The sequence below is a fragment of the Alexandromys fortis genome, unplaced genomic scaffold, assembly GCF_014885135.2.
Source record: "Alexandromys fortis isolate MF-2015 unplaced genomic scaffold, M_Fortis_MF-2015_v1.1 scaffold_219, whole genome shotgun sequence".
In the NCBI taxonomy this organism is placed as follows: Eukaryota; Metazoa; Chordata; class Mammalia; order Rodentia; family Cricetidae; genus Alexandromys; species Alexandromys fortis.
The window spans coordinates 1753878-1771072 of NW_026068092.1; the positions used below are offsets into that span (position 1 = coordinate 1753878).

Genomic DNA, 17195 nt, shown 5'->3' on the forward strand with positions numbered 1-17195 from the left:
AGCTGTGTTTTTTGGTATCCATTTAGTTTTTTAGGTTTGTGTTATTCGTTTTGGCTTTTTTTTTTTTTTTTTTTTTTTTTTTTTGATTTTTCAAGACAGGGTTTCTCCATAGCTTTTGGTTCCTGTGCTGGAACTAGCTCTGGTAGACCAGGCTGGCCTTGAACTCACAGAGATCCACCTGCCTCTGCCTCCCGAGTGCTGGGATTAAAGGCGTGCACCACCACCTCCCGGCCTCATGTTAGCTTTAAATTCACTGTTGGATGACTTTGAATTCCTGATCCTCCTGCCTCTCCGTCCTGTGTGCTGGGATTACAGGTGTGCTTCATCACACCCAGCTTGATATTTCTATTTTGATGCATGCTGTCACACCCTCCCCAAGAAGTGTTGTACCAACTATGCTCCTACCAGATTTTCATGAAGAGTCCTAGCATTTGGCATCATCTCTCCCTACTCTCTAGTCCTGACGCAGGACCTGATGTATACATGCCCTAGTGTTTGGGTGGCAAAGCCCCACCCTACTAGTGTAGAGGACTAGATCTCATCAATCTATGGGATCCATGTGCTCCATGGGGTGGTTTGTTCAGAGTAACCACTTTCTGTAACTCCCACGCAACTGTGGCCTCCAGAGCAGGTAGGCTGCTTTCTCAAGCAAGAGCTCAGGGAATTTGACTTCTCACACCTGCACTCAAGCCAGTCTGCTCTCACTACCTGTGGAGATTCTGCCCAAGATTACTGCTTGAAAGAGTCATGTGCTGGAAAGTCTACTGCTCCCATTGTGATGTCTTCTCTGAGGGCCCTCCCAGTCCCAGCTCCCAGCCTTGGGGCCTGAGGCTTCTTTAGCAACTGATACTTCCTCTCTGTTCTCTGCCTGGCCATGCTTTATGTGAAGACCCATAATGACACTTCCAGGAACTGGAATTGTTTCCCTCCCAGTTAGATAGAACGCCCTTTGAGTGAACTCCACGCACAGTGCCTGGCTCAGAGTAAGCATTCCATATAACCAGTGAGGGAATGAACCTAGAATCGGAGAGTGATTGAGAAGATCACTGCTCATTGCACCTGTTTGCACCCATTCTGGCTGTAAGGCTGGGATGGGGGTTTTGGAGAATGTGTGCTTGATTTTACACTTAAAGTTTTACTAACAAATAACCTTTCTCCCTTCCTCTCACATCAGCTCACCCGACGGCTGCCACCCATCAAAGAAGCTAAACCCAGGCTACAGAAGCTTTTCCGGGACTTCTGGCTGTACTCTGTACTGATGGGGTTCGCTGTGGAGGGCTCAGGTAGGGAGTGGTGTCTCCCAGAGAAAGTTGAGTGTGCAGTGGAAACAGCTAGGTCAGACCCATCCTCTCCAGAGCCTGAGTACATCTGATCTGAGCCCATATGTAGCCGCTTGTTCCCACGGGTATTTACAGACACTTCCCACTGTGTGTGCCACATGACTGTAGACAGTTGGGTAGACAATTGTTCTATGTCCTATTATGGACAGTTGTCTCAGGGGTTCCAAGACTAGAAATTGCCAGAGTCAATACCAATGTAAGACTTCTTTAACTAGGTGCTCGATAGTCTTATAAATTCTCATTCTCTCTCCCTCTGTCCTCTCCTCTCCTCTCCCTCTCCTTTCCTTTCTCCTCTTTCTCACCCCACCGGCCCCATGCCTGTCAGTCGGGTGGCCTCCTGGTCTGTTCCAGCCCTTGTCTCACTCACACCCACTCTCTTGCAGGACTCTGGCCGGAAGAGTGGTACGAGGGGGTCTGTGAAATAGCTACCAAGTCACCTCTGCTCACCTTTCCCAGCAAAGAGCCGCTGCGATCCGTCCTCCAGTACAACTCGGCCATGAAAAATGACACGGTCACCCCTGTAAGGCTTCTCTTCTCTCTCTCCTTGGACTGTCCAAAGAGGAATTAGAGCAGATCCCTTCTACATCCTTACTAAGCACTTGGGTTCCTTCTGGGGAGGCCTCATGAGCCCCTGAGTGTTTCCTCCCTCCAGGCTGAGCTGAGTGAACTCCGAAGCACCATCAGCAACTTGCTAGATCCTCCTCCCGAGGTCTCTGCCCTCATCAACAAGCTGGACTTTGCCATGTCTACCTATCTCTTGTCTGTGTATCGGCTGGAATACATGAGGTACATGAGCCTTCACCTTCCCACACATCTGCTGGGAGGGGCACACATCTTTAATCACAGCACTCTGGAGGCAGAGGCAGGTGGATCTCTGTGAGTTCCAGGACAGCCTAGTCTACAGAATGAGTTCCAGGACAGCTAGAGCTATATAATAGAGAGCCCCTGTCTCAAAAATAAATACTAAATAAAAATAAAAACCAACAAGGCTGGTTAGATGGCTCAGGGGTAAAAGAAGCCTGCTACTACAAGTTCAGTCCTTGGACCACACGAGGCAGGAAGAGAAAACCAATTCCTAAAAATCATCCTCCTCTCTCCACATACACACCATAGCACATCACACACACACAGACACACACAGAGATGAATCTAAAAAGACAAAATTGGATGGTTAATGTAATAAAAATGATCATCTCATTACTCATTCCCATCTCCTATAGTGTGTTGTTGTAGCTCCTCCCTTTTTTTCTCAGAAAAGCAAAGGAGAGAGCTAAGGATATAACTTGGTAGTAGAGTTCTTGTCTCACACGTGACAGGTTCCATCCGAGCATTTAAAAAAAGGAAGGAAGGAAGGAAGGAAGGAAGGAAGGGAGGGAGGGAGGGAGAGAGGGAGGGAGGGAGGGAGGAAGGAAGGAAGGAAGGAGAGAAAAGAAACTAAAAGGAAAACCAAATATAAGTGTGGATTTACTGCCTGAATGCATAACTAGAAGAACCATCCCCACCCCTCAAGTGTGGCACTTGGGAGTATCCCCAGGATCCTTCATAACCCTATGCCAGCATGGAGAAACAACCCGAAACTGATTCAAAAATGAGGCTTCAATTCTCAGCTTCTGGTTATTAGGGAAACTTGGAAACCCCAGTGTAAGAAGTTAAAAGCATCTCAGCCTGCATCACTACTTTCACTTAAAGACCCTGGCTTTGCTTTACAAAATTTGGGTGCCTCTTAGAAGGCTGGTGTGGGGCCAGTTAATGTATGCTGTTAAACCCCTGCTTTCTTACCTCAACTCCTAGACCCTGAATGGCTCTTCAGTGGAGCTATTGTTTAAGCACGCAAATTTATTTTCTTCTTTTTCTCTAAAGGTTATAGGTGTTTTGTTTTTGTCTTCTTATACTTTATTTATTTCATATTTGTATATGACTCTGGGCACATGGAGGCCAGGCAAGGAGCAGATGTTCTGAGCTAAGTTAGAACCTTTGCAGGAGTCAGTCCTTTCCTTCTACCATTGGATCCCAGGGACCAAACTCAGTTGTGAGGCATGGAGGCAGGGACCTTTACAGACAGGTTTCTTTTTATCATAAAAGTAAAAATAAAATCCCAGTTATTGTGGAGCCAAGGCAGAGGGATTGGTATGAGTTTGAGATCAGCCTGAGCTACTCAAAACCCTGTCACAAAAAAAAAATGAAAAAGGAGCTGGAGAGATGGCACAGTGGTTCAGAGCACTTGCTGCTCTTCAGAGGACTTGAATTTGGTTCCCAGCACCTACATAAAATAGCTTACAATCTCCTGGACCTCCAGCCTCAGGTGATCTTCTGGCCTTGCAGGCACCTACGCACACAGATGCATATATATATATATGTAAATGAAACTTTTTTAAAAAAGAAAACAAGCCAACCCCCAAGAATGGGCACAGAATATGCCAAAGGCAAAGAATGCAGGTCTGAGGCTGAGCATGGTAGCACAGGACTTTAATCCTAGCACTCAGAAGGCAGATGTTAATTTGCTCACTTCTCCCTTTAGTGTCCTTTGTACAGGCACACATGTGCACAAACGGCCTTTACACAACCTGTCGGTGTGGTTGTGCTGCACCTGTTCCACTGTATGTAATTCTCTTTTCCTAGTATATCGTTGTGTTTCTGCCATGCTGTGATGATGTGTCATCATGAAATAGGTATGCTTCCTGTTAATGAGGAAGTCAGACTAGATCTATCTGAGTAGTGCAGCCAGCGTGTATTAATGTGACCTCAAGACATGTCACTAAAGGTGTGCTTGCTGGATTGAGAAAGATAGGAATGTGGTGCTAGATGGTGTAAACCATCCTGTAGGAAGTTCAGGGGAGTTGTGCGCCTGTACACAGCAGAGATGCTGTCATTTAAGCCAAACCAGAACAGTGCCAGGGCTCTGGTGGGAGGGTTAGGGTGTGCAAAAGATACTCAAAGCTATTCCTCTTGTCAGGGTACTGCGTTCTACAGATCCTGATCGCTTCCAGGTAATGTTCTGCTACTTTGAGGATAAAGCTATTCAGAAGGACAAATCTGGTAAGCTTATTATTATGGTACTCTCATGATAAATTGAGTAGGAAAAAGAAAGAATATTTCATATTTTCTATTCACATTGAGAAAATAGTTTTATGAAGTTACGTTCTCCATTGGAAATATCTTCATAAAATAGATAACCTTAAAAAATACTGCAAGGGCTAGGCAGTGGTGGCGCACACCTTTAATCCCAGCACTTGGGAGGCAGAGGCAGGTGGATCTCTGTGAGTTCAAGACCAGCCTGGTCTACAAGAGCTAGTTCCAGGACAGGCTCCAAAACCACAGAGAAACCCTGTCTCGAGAAAAACAAACAAACAAACAAAAAAAAAAAATACTGCAAGGTAGGACCAGCAGCAGGTAGTGGTGGCACACACTTTTAATTCCAGCCCTCAGGTAGAGGCAGGCAGATCTCTGAGTTTGAGGCCAGCCTGGTCTACAGAACGAGTTCCAGGTCACACAGAGAAACTCTAATAAAAAAAAAAAAAGTAGGGGAGAAAAGGATAGCTTAGCAAGTAAAGGAACTTGCTGCCAAACCTTACCGCATGAGCTTGAGTGCTGGGAGACTCCATAAATTGTCTTCTGACTTTACGATCCATCCGCACAAGTGCACATGCACATAAAATAAATATGAAAGACTTCTGCTTTTTTATTTTTACTTTATTTATTTTTGTTTTTTTAAGACAGGGTTTCTCTGTGTAGCCCTGACTATCCTGGAACTCACAGAGATCCACCTGCCTCTGCATCCCAAGGGCTGGAATTAAAGGTGTGCACCATCATCACCAGGCCTTCTTTTTTTAAATTTAGTTTTATTTAATGTTTTGCCTGCATGTATGTTTGTGTGAGGGTGCCAGATCATGGTGAGCTGCCTTGTCAGTGCTGGGAATTGAATCCCAGTCCTCTGGAAGAGCAGCCAGTGCTCTTAACCACCGAGCCATCTCTCCAGCCTCCAAAGACTTTTTTTTTAAAATACTCCAGGATGGCCTGGGATGTAGTTTAGCTGGTAAAGTGCTTGCCTGGTGGGCATAAAGCCCTGTATTCAGTTCCCAGAACCACATACCTGGTATACTAGTATACACCGCCATCTCAGCACTTGGTCGTGGAGGCAGGAGGATCAGAAGTTCAAGACCATCCTCAGCTACATAAGGAGTTCAGGGGCAAGGCAGGATACTTGGAAAGCTGTCAAGGAGGTGGAGGTAGGTATCCAGGCTCCTTGGGAAGCCAAAGCAGGAAAATTGTGAATTCAAGGCAAGCCTGAATTACTTAGAAACCCCCAAACCGAAAGAGGGCTGGGAGACATCTCAGTAGGTAAGAGTGCTTGCTAAAGTCTGACCTCAGATCCCAGCACTCGTGTATAAGCGAAATGGCTGTGCGCCCGTGACCTCAGTGTTGTGGGGCCAAGACAGTTGGGCTCCTGAAGCTTACTGGCTGGCCAGCCTAACCCAAATGACAGGCTTCAAGTTTAATGAGAGAACCTATCAGAAAACTTAGCTAAACAGTGATAGAAGAAAACACGCAGTATCCTCCTCTGGTGTCTAACTGTGCACACTCAAAGCACGCCCCACACAGGTGTACAGACAAGCGTACATGACACATACACAAAGGGAGGGTATGGGAATATAACTCAATGGTAGAGGGCCACTGCTTCAAGGACCCAAAATAGGCGTACACTCTCTGCTCGAAAGTGCACCGGCATCCAGACATTGGTTTCTAATGTCTTCTGCTGAAAAGAGCCAGAGCTGCTCCGATGGTCCTTTATGGATCTGCAGTGTCTTTCTGTTGCCAGAGGCAGTTCTGCTTCTAAACAGCAAGAGCAGGCTGACAGGACCAAGGAACCAACTAGACGGACTCTTAGTGAACAAGTTGTCATATATTATTTTATCAAATATCATAATTTAGATATAAATATATAGTATTTTTATAATTTTACTTAATTGAAATGAGTTTACATTATAAAAGATATTCATCATAATGATGTTCTAAAAAGAGTAAAGTTTAATACAAAGTGTAAAACAAAAATAGGGAGACTACATCTGGAGGTATGTGTACTGTTGTTCCTTTTATAAAATGGCATAGGATTTTCATAGAAGCTATACACATCTGCAGGCATGCTTTAAATCATGTCTGTATTACTCACATTACCTAGTACATTGTGAATACCATGTAAATCCTCATACCATTTTCAGTATGGTTTTATGCTGTGAGTGCTCCCTGTGTGAATGTAGGTGCACCAAGTGCATTTATTTGGTTTGTTCTCTCTCTCTCTTTCTTTCTCTCTCCCTGTTTTGTTTTGCTGGTTGGTTGGTTGGTTTTTGTTTTTATTTTTTGAGTCAGGGTTTCTCTATGTAGCCTTGGCTGTCCTGGAACACAATCTTTAGACCAGACTGGCCTTGAACTTAGGTATCCAACTGTGTCTGCCTCCTGAGTGCTAAGATTAAAGTCATGTGCCGCCATGCCTCAGTGGGTTTTGTTTTCTTTGAACATAAAGCTCAAGTTGGGCTTCAACTTGTGACCCTACCTTGACCACTTGCGTACCAATATTACAGGAGGGTTTGCCATGACCAGCTCTAATACCTGAAAGTCTTTGAACCTCATGTCAGTTTGGAGCTAGAGAGATGGCTCAGCAGTTAGGAGAACCTACTGCTCTGTCAATGGCTGGAGTTCAGATCCCTGTAACAACCCTCCAAGGAGACCAGTGTCACTCTGGCATGTCTGGGCACCTGTACATACATGTGCAATAAACACAGACATGCACATAAATAAATCACTTTTACAAAAACAATTTTATTAAGTTTCCAATTTTAGAGTGTTTCAGATTTTAACTTTTTTTTTTTTCTTAATGGTACTGAGGATTAAACCCAAAGCCTCACACATACTGGGCAAATACTCTACCACAGAGATACAGCCTCAGCTTCCATTTCATATATTTTGGGGGGGGGGGAGTTTCTTTTTCAAGACAGGGTTTCTCTGTAGCTTTGGAGCCTGTCTTGGAACTAGCTCTTGTAGGCCAGGCTGTTCTCGAACTCACAAAGATCCACCTGCCTCTGCCTCCTGAATGCTGGGATTAAAGGCGTGTGCCACCACCACCCACATTTCACATATTTTTTAATATACATTCGAATATATATATATTTTTAAGACATGAGTTTATACTAATTATTGAATAAATATAAAATAGGGAAAGAGAAGCAACTCTTTCTTAAAGAACTCCAGTTAATAAAAGTAGAAGCTGAGCGTTGGTGATGCACACCTTTAATCCCAGCACTCAAGACGCAGAGCACAGGTGTTTCTCTGGAGTTCTAGGCCAACTTGCTCTACAGAGCAAGTTCCAGGACAGGCTTCAAAACTACACAGAGAAACCCTGTCTCAGAAAAACTAAACAAAGTAGAAGAAATTGAGATAATAGAAAATCCTCATGAGCAGCCAAAAACTAGCAAAATTTCAGAGAGAAATTAGATAGCAACATAATTGCAAATATCTCCCCAAACACATTATCTGTGGTGGTGGTGATGGTGGTGGCTGTAACTCGCTCACCACTCCTCTTCTGGAGTATCACTAAGTTCCTCGGCTCAGGGTGTAAGTTTTATAAGTATGGAAAGGGAATGTAGTTGCTGAGATCATGTGATGACAGTTGACATCAGAAATGATAAGAGCTACAGATATCATAGTTCCCTGATGGGTGAGAGGGGGAAAGCACAGAGCCAGGCATGATGCCAAACACCTGTAACCTAGCACCTAGAAGTCTGAGGGAAGAGTATTGTCATGAGTTCAAGTCTAGCCTGGGCTACACATTGAGTAGCAAGTCTGTCAAACCATGTCTCAGGAATCCCAGAAGAGGGACTGGAGAGATGGTTCAGCAGTTAAGAGCACTGACTGTTCTTCCAGAGGACCCAGGTTCAATTCCAGCACACACATGGTAGCTAAAAACTGCCTGTAACTCCAAGATCTGACAAACATGCAGGCAAAACACCAATGCACATAAACTGAAAATAAATTATTTTTTAAAAATGAAAAGAAACCAGAAAAGAAAGGCATATCACCTCTGGTATTCCCTCTAAGTTTCTCAGATCTTACCCTGAAGAGCTGGCATCAGATAGCTAAACTTTAAATTACCTGTGTCCTTAACATACCAAGATCATGAAGTCCAGGAATAGATTGAGGAACCAACACATTCTAAGAGGCCAAGAGTTGTAAGCAAAGTCTGTATGGTGTCCAGGAACAGAAAGGGCCGTGAATGGGAGAGTAAGAAAAACCCAGGCCAATGCTGAAGTTCTGGTGATGGTGTCGCACCAGTGTCTGTTTCTAAGTTTTGACAAATGCAGGCTGGTTATGGCTGATGTAACTCTTCCAGTAAGCCGAGGAAAGTACAAAAGAACTTGGTACTACTCTCCAAGTCTGTGAGTTTGCGGTTGTTTGTAATTTTTGTGACTGTACCTAATCCTGGGAACCACCGTCTCATTTCAGGGATGATGCAGTGTGTCATCGCTGTTGCTGACAAAGTGTTTGATGCCTTCCTGAACATGATGGCAGATAAAGTAAGCATCACCAGAGCGCCAGTGTGTGCCTGCTGGCAGCACACGGAAAGCCCTACGGTACCTCTCTTCTCACTCTAGGCTAAGACCAAGGAGAATGAAGAAGAGCTTGAGCGGCACGCCCAGTTTCTGCTGGTGAACTTCAACCACATCCACAAGAGGATAAGGAGAGTGGCTGACAAGTACCTGTCTGGTCTGGTGGATAAGTGAGTATGGCTTCCCTCTAGTGCTTGTGTATAAATGTTAGTAGTTTGGAACAGAGAAAAAGCATGGTTACATCATCAGTCCAGAAAATAACAGAGTCAGAAGAAACCTCAAGGCTGATGCAGCCTTCCCAAGAATGTCCTCAAGTTTGTTACAGCCTGCATTTTAGCCTAGAAACATACTCATTCTGGGCCATTGGTATTACCTAAAATAATTTGATAAGACCAAGTTTAGCATATCCTAATCCAGGATCTAGCTAGAAGTCCTAGGTAGAATAAGGATCTTATGGGCTTCTGAGAACAAAAGCATTTCCCCACTTCTCTTACTGAGAGACAACACAGTCTTAAAACATGACAGTGTACTGAGACCTTGAGAAGGGAAGCTGGGGTGGCCTCTGAGGTGTAAATGCCCAATTAGCACACACACACACCTTGTCTTCAACTTCCCAAGACCATCCAGGGGTTCTAGAGACTCTCACAGAGGCTGCATGCAAGCAACCTTGTCCAAGCAGTTGCAGAATCTGAGGATAGATCAAGAGCCAGCCAGAGACTATGAGACCAAGCCTTGCACATATAGTACACATCTAAGTCAGGCCTCTTGAACAGTGGGTCACATATAAGATGAGCACTGCACACAGGTAGTATCCTTCCAGTCTTAGGGCCATCATCCCATGACTGCTTTACTTCATTCCAATGTTCTTTTCTGTTGATGCCATAACATGAGAGGTACTGGGGAGCTACCATCAAAAACTAGAACTGTTGGGACTGGAAAGATGGCTCAGCAGTTAAAAGCACTGGGTGTTCTTCCATAGATCCTGAGTTCAATTCCCAGCAACCACAGGGTGGCTCACAACCATCCATAGTGAGGTCTGGCGCCCTCTTCTGGCCAGATATACATGCAGACCACAACACAGTATACATAATAAATGAATAAATCTTTTTTTTAGACTTATTTATTTATTATGTGTATACATAATAAATACAATGTTCTCTCTGTGTGTATGCCTGCAGGCCAGAAGAGGGCACCGTACCTCATTACAGATGGTTGTGAGCCACCATGTGCTTGCTGGGAATTGAACTCAGTACCTTTGGAAGAGCAGGCAATGCTCTTAACTGCTGAGCCATCTCTCCAGCCCAAATGAATAAATTTTTAAAAGCAAAACAAACTAGAGTCGCTTTGGAAAGAATGTGTGTAGCCTGTATTTGGCCTCTGGAGTAGGGTGGGCTGGCCAGAGAACATTTTTGACCATACATCTCACTGTGGAGAGCCTAAGTGGATAGGTGCCATGTCTCCATGGGCTCATGCTGGTGCAGGGGAGGCATAGAGGCAGACAGTGTAGTTCCTAGAAAGTTCATCTCCTCAGTCCTGAGACCCCTTTCCTTGCTCTAGGTTTCCACACTTGCTCTGGAGTGGGACTGTGCTGAAGACCATGTTGGACATCCTGCAGACCCTGTCACTGTCACTAAGTGCTGTGAGTGTCGCAGTGGCGTGGATCTGCCTGACACATGAGCTGTCCACTCTGTGTACGATGTGCTCCTCCAGATACCCTGGCCTCACTTACCCACATTGTTCCCTGATGTCTCCCACTAGGCTGCAGCAAGTTTGGAGTCCATGTGGGGCATGTGGTGGGAAGGGGTAGCAGACACACTGCTGCCTGAGTCACATGCTTGGCAGAGGCAGCCTCAGTGACTTAGGGGTCTGTATGTTTCCAGGATATTCACAAGGACCAACCTTACTACGACATTCCTGATGCTCCGTATCGGATTACGGTTCCTGACACATATGAAGCCCGAGAGGTATGTCCCGCCTAGTCCTCTAGAATAAGGGGTTTCCTGGGAATGTCAAGACAAGTCCCCAAGCCCCCAGCATTTAGCAGTATGATGGGTTTTGGCACTGTCCCACCGCGGGAGGAGCTCCTGAATTCCCAAGCCTATCTGTGTTCCAGGCCTGTGCTTCTCACTGCGCTGTCCAGTCTCTGCAACATTCATTCCTGCTTCAGCCACAAAGGCATTTCCAGCTGCGAGTCAGCTACAGCCCCTCAGAAGCACTGAGCAAGCATAGTTTTCAGAGCTCAGCCCTCTGAGGCATGCCAGCTTTTCACTGGAGAACAGAATGGCAGACTCTAGCTTTGCCTTGCCCTTAGCAAGTGGGTAGAATAAATAGCTCCAGATGAGGAGGATGTCCTGGAAGGTGCTCCACTCCCCACGGAGTCTGACATTGAGCCCCTGTTGCAGAGGACTGAACCGGGGCCAGGCTCCGCATTCCTCCACCTAGGGCAGGGTTGTGCCCTAACTTGGGCCTCCCCAGTTGGAAAAGCTGTCATTCGTGAGAATCCGGACACAGTAATGTGGCACCTGTGGAGATTTTCTTACCATCTAGAACATTTCTTTCCCTTCAGTCCCTGACTTGCCCTGAGGTACACTGTTTATGTTGTAGGTTCTGCCACACAGCCTTATGCAAGAACCACAGACCATAGTCCAGTCAGAATTCCTATGCCCTGGAGCTTTGGTGTTGGTGCATGCGCACTGATAGAGCTTCCGTTTCTGTTGCCAAACACTGTGTGGCTTAAAGAAAGTGATTTATCAGGGAATCTGGACTGCTCTTCATTCTCGAGAGGGAGGGGGAATGGAGTGGGGGGAGGGGGAGAGGGGAAGGGGAGTGGGGGAGGAGGCGATGTGTGCGAGGAGGGGGAGGGAAATGGGAAATTTTTTTTTGCAACAACTAAAAAAAAAGTAAAAAAAAAAAAGAAAGTGATTTATTTCCTCACAGTTATGAGGATAAAAAGTCTAAGAACAAAGTATTGACAGGAGAGTGTTCTGGGGTCACTCTCCTTCTCACTGTGTTCCCATGTGGTCCTCCCTCTGATGGTGGCGTCCCTCATATTTCCACATTTCATGTGCATAAGTATACCATACACTGCGTTAGGGCTCACCCCAATGGCCTTTTAATGTGATCACCTCTTTCAAAGCCTGTCTCCAAGTGCAGTTTCGTTCTTAGTTTCTGAGGATCAGTGCTTCAACAGTCACAACAACCTACATAGGCTGACTTCAGGTTGTTCAACTTCCAGAGCATTGTGAAGGACTTTGCTGCACGCTGTGGGATGATCCTGCAGGAAGCCATGAAGTGGGCACCCACGGTCACTAAGTCCCACCTACAGGTACTTTCTCCAAATACCAAAAAAATAGTATAAACAACACTAGTAAAAAATAAAAATAAAATAAAAATAAACAACACTAGTGTGAATAAACAGAGACCAAGAACATCGATCTGAAGCCCAAGAATAGTTGGTGCTCAGGGATCGTTCTGTTGGATGCGCCTTGCTTGTGGGGTGAGTATGCTTGTCAAGTTAGTGGGCTTGGGTCTGACCACTACACTAGGTAAGGTGCTAAGGTGGTTGGGGGGAGGGGGGGGCATGGACAGTGCCACAAGCCAGCAGCAGTACCACCCAGGCTTGGTGGGGTATGTGCACCTGAGGGAGGAGCCTTGATGGGCTCTGGTGAGCAGACAGAAGCAAAGATTGGAATGCCACGGGAGCTCTGTCTAGGCTACACGCATAGATATAGCTGCATGTCTTCAAACTAAACTGCTGCTGGCTTGCAAAGAGAACAAAAATGCCAGTTTTTAGAAGGGAAAATATTGTCTTAGAAGGAATAAAGATTTAAGGGAAAAAAAAAACAGATCCCACTAGAAGGGATCTGAGCTACCAGAGAGCGGGCCATTGAATGAAACCCATGAATGGACCTCTGTAGGACTTTTCAAGGAGAGCTGGGTTTGTTTGGTTGGTTTTGCGGGGGGGGGGGGGGGGGGGGGGGTTGTTGGTTGGTTGGTTTGTGTTTTGAGACGAGTTTTCTCTGTGTGATGGCCCTGACTGCTTTGTAGACCAGGCTGGCCTCGAACTCAGAGATCTGCCTGCTTATGTCTCCGGAGTGCTAGTATTAAAGGTGTGAACCACCATACCTGGCTCAAGGGGAAGCTATTTAAGAAAATATTCCTCTTAGTGAAGCCCAGGAAGAGTACAGCAGCTGGTTCTGAGAGACTTGGAGGAAGTTTGAAATGCATGGTTTGTGCCTAGGATCACTGTGAGGTTCCTCCTTCCACAGAGCTGTTAAGCAGGAAGGATTAAGTAATACTGGAAGAAAGGTCATCTGGTCCTAACGTGGGGGAGAGTTACACACAGAAAATGACAGATCCAGGCCTGGTTATATAAGGCCACCATTTACACCGTGTCACACCCTGTCATCTTAAATTTTGCCCCCTGGATTCTTTTTTGGTTTTTCGAGACGGGGTTTCTCTGTAGCTTTGGTGCCTGTCCTGGAACTAGCTCTTGTAGACCAGGCTGGCCTCGAACTCCCAGAGATCCGCCTGCCTCTGCCTCCCAAGTGCTGGGATTAAAGGCGTGCGCCACCACCCGCCCGGCTGGAGGAAATCTGGTTTCCTTCAGATCATGTAGAGGCCATAGCTACTAAGGAAAGCAGGAATCCTTTAGTGCCCGAAGGCTTCAGGAAACAAAAAAGGATTCAGTAGTTAAAGCTTCCTCCCGCCCTAGCAATGTGTCCACCAAACTTAGCCGTAAGAAGAAAATAGACTATAATAAGGCTCGGAAGGGTCATAATATTTCTACCAGGCATACTGTAATGTGGTCTCTCCTGCTTTCCCCATCTGCAGTCCATCCCTTCTGAGCCCTGACTTCATGCAGTGCTCATTGGCAGCCTCACTGCCTGCCCCTCCTGTCCCCAGCCTCAGATCTCAAGTCTCCCTCAGTGCTCACCACAGTGGCCCAGTCTCAGTGCAAATCTGAGTTTGTCTTTTACTTAACCATTACTCAGTCCCCATTACCATAGTGTCCAGTCCAGGTAGACTTCCCCAGCTACGGAAATCCCTAACATGAATGTTGGTATTTTGTGTGAATATGCATTCTTCTTTTCCCACTCCTGGGGTGATGAGGCCGTGCTCTCCCAAGAGTGAAAAAAAACTCTTCCCTTTTGCTCTTTCTCTGCCATGGATCCCTTTGCCCCAGTGCCCTCCTGCTCACCAACACATGTGCTCACATACTTGATCTGGGATACCGGTGTCTATTACACACACTGCTCAGGAGCAGAGTACTGCAGGAGCAGAACTGAGCTCTCCGTGTGGCCGCTATACAGCCTGCCTGTTCACAGCAGACCTGAGGCTGTGCAGCTTCTTCTCCAGCAGCTGGCAGAGCACGTGGCAGATGGCAGACTGTCAGTCAACAATGGTCTTCATGTAGATCCTGACATTCCTGCCACTCAGAGATCAGGGGGCATCCTCAATCAGCAAGGGGCTCGACTTACTGGTGTCAGGTCCCACAGCTGCAGGGCAGGGCAGAATCAGCCCTGAAACCTGGATTCTGACCTGCTTTCTTTATACTTTTAGTTTTCCTTTCCATTAAGTGAAGTAGCTTGTTTTCTCCATTTCAGGAGTATCTGAATAAGCATCAGAACTGGGTGTCCGGACTGTCCCAGCACACAGGATTAGCCATGGCCACTGAGAGCATCCTTCACTTTGCCGGCTACAACAAGCAGAACACGACTCTTGGAGTATGTGCGAATATCCTGTGAAACAGTGAGCCCCTAACCTTGGAGAGCAATATTATAGGGTGAAGGACTCAGCCCATATATAGACTCTGATGAAGGCCCCCAACACCTATATCCCACACATTTGTAGGGTGCATGGGATAGCTGTTGATGAATAGGAATTTGCCGAGGTTCCAAAAGAGGTAGCCATCCATATAGATATTTACCCATTGTGCTTAAGTTTTGAAATATATACTATTTTACAGATAACACTTGATACACTGATGAAATCTGACTTTCTAAGTCTAGAGAGAGAGAAGGAACTGGCCTCAGACACACATAGCATTATATCATAGTCACGTTTGTCGTGAGCAGTGCTTCTCAGCCTTCCTAGTGCTATACAGCCCTTTAATACGGTTTCTCATGTTGTGACCCCAGCCATAAAATTACTTCATTGCTCCTTCATAACTGTAGTTTTGCTACTATTATGAATGTATAATGTAAATATCTGATATACGGGATGTCTGATATGTGGCCCCTAGAGAGGTCACAACTCAAGTTGAGAACTACACGTCTGGACCATTTGCTGGACTTCTCATGATTCTGTTTCCTGAATGTGCTCAAATGCACACGTGTGCCCCAGCTTCAGCTTGCTTTGTTTAAGATACATTTAGATTCAGATGCAGTAGTTTAGCCGGGCGGTGGTGGCACACGCCTTTAATCCCAGCACTCAGGAGGCGGTGGTGGCACACGCCTTTAATCCCAGCACTCAGGAGGCAGAGGCAGGCGGGTCTCTGTGAGTTCGAGGCCATCCTGGGCTCTGGGCTCGTGTCCTGGGCTGGTTCCAGGACAGGCTCCAGAGCTGTGGAGAGATCCTGTCTTGAAAAACCAAAAAGAAAAAAAGAAAGAAAGAAAATCAAATGCAGTAGTTTGAGTTAAATTAGGCCCAAAGTTTAAGTCAGGATCAGACAGACAGTAACCCTTGGTGATGATGGCCTTGCAGATTGCGGCTGTGTTTACTCTAGCCCTCCTCCCCTGACACTTAGTCAGTCTGAACCCAGAATATTGCTAGATGGGCTTCAATGATCAACCCTCTGCATGGGCTGTGGATGGGCTGTGGAATGTGCTATGTGGAGGAACAGGGGTGAGGCACCCAAGAAAGGGAAGGTCCTCAAGGTGGTGGTGGCACATGCCTTTAATCCCAGCACTCTGAAGGCAGAGGCAGGCCTCTGTGAGTTTAAGGCCACCATAGTCTACAGAGTGAGTTCCAGGACAGCCAGGGCTACACAGAGAAACCTTGTCTCGACAAACAAAAATAAAAAAGAATATTTTAGTTTTTTATTTAGTTTTGTCCTGAGGCTTATAGTCTCTAGCTAGTGCTCTCGAATGTTATGTTAGCTTGCAGGTGCTGAAGACAAAAATAGTCTTCCTACCTGGTTTACCAAGTTAAACATGAGGAAAAGACTAAGTTTCAGCATCTAAAATAATTCTCTGTACTTGTCTGTAGGCAACTCAGCTAACTGAACGGCCTGCCTGTGTGAAGAAAGATTACTCCAACTTCATGGCATCCTTGAACTTGCGCAACCGCTATGCGGGCGAGGTACTTCTCTTGCCCTTGTGTCAGAGGCTGTTCTGAGCATCTTGATTTGATGCCACTTGGCTCTTTCACAGTGGAACATGAGTGAGGGATGTGGATGATAGGGAATTTCCCCATTCAGGTGACTTGAGGAACCTGGATACAAGCAAAATCAGAATATTCTGGTACACTTATGACAGTTAATTAGCACCTCTGCAAGAAAGTGATTTTATGTGGACACACTCGGGCGTGCCAAGACATTCTGTTTAGTGGTAGCAAGCATGGGCTGTGTGTCATGCATTCTCTGAATACTGATAAGATATACATACCAATATTCTAGTATTACAGGTAAAGAAACAGAGGCTCCTGAGACTAAATAACTTGCCAAAAGTAGGCTCAAGAACCATACCTGCTGACTCCACAGAGGGCTTCCAGTCACACCAGTTATTCCAGGCTAACGCTGGAGGTGGAGACAGCGTTTATCAGAGTAGTGTCTGGGAGTTGGCTCACCTCCCCTGAATACCCTGCTTTTTGCTTAACCCAATGGCTGCTCTTCTTGAGTGAGCTTTGACAGAGAGTCCCGAGAGAGCTTAGCCCATGTCTTTAGAATGCTGTTGTGGCAGCAGGCCACAGACCTTTAGTGAATAGGCTTAGTTTTTGGGAAGAGTCCTATCTTATATATAGCCAAGTATATGAATAATAAAGTAACACCCTCTGGTGGGAAAATTATGTATGAAAAGTAGTGAAGCTGACTTTGTTGTTTGAGTCATATTGAATCTGAGGTAAGTTTATTTACCTAACTTAATGTTCCTTAGCACTGTGTAACTGTGTACAATGATGAGTATGTGTCTCCACCTTCAAGGAACAGAGTTGCTGAAAACACTAACATAAATCTTGAAGAGATGCTTAATGACAGCAGCATCATTGAACTGCGCTTCATTTGGGACAGTGAGATCAGTCAGCTGGTAGCCAGGGCCTC

The 17195-nt window shown here is 45.8% G+C and overlaps 1 protein-coding gene across 1 annotated transcript in view; it reads left to right on the forward strand.

Annotated features, from left to right (window-relative positions):
- The window catches only part of Pi4ka (phosphatidylinositol 4-kinase alpha), a 132125-nt gene that overhangs the window by 86088 nt on the left and 28842 nt on the right, over window positions 1-17195 (forward strand). The window contains exons 20-30 of the mRNA XM_050123004.1: window positions 1175-1283; window positions 1724-1860; window positions 1993-2126; window positions 4294-4376; window positions 8835-8905; window positions 8984-9108; window positions 10496-10577; window positions 10819-10902; window positions 12174-12263; window positions 14545-14664; window positions 16148-16240. Of these exons, the coding sequence (XP_049978961.1) occupies window positions 1175-1283; window positions 1724-1860; window positions 1993-2126; window positions 4294-4376; window positions 8835-8905; window positions 8984-9108; window positions 10496-10577; window positions 10819-10902; window positions 12174-12263; window positions 14545-14664; window positions 16148-16240 (1128 nt within the window). The remainder of the gene's footprint in view (window positions 1-1174; window positions 1284-1723; window positions 1861-1992; window positions 2127-4293; window positions 4377-8834; window positions 8906-8983; window positions 9109-10495; window positions 10578-10818; window positions 10903-12173; window positions 12264-14544; window positions 14665-16147; window positions 16241-17195) is intronic.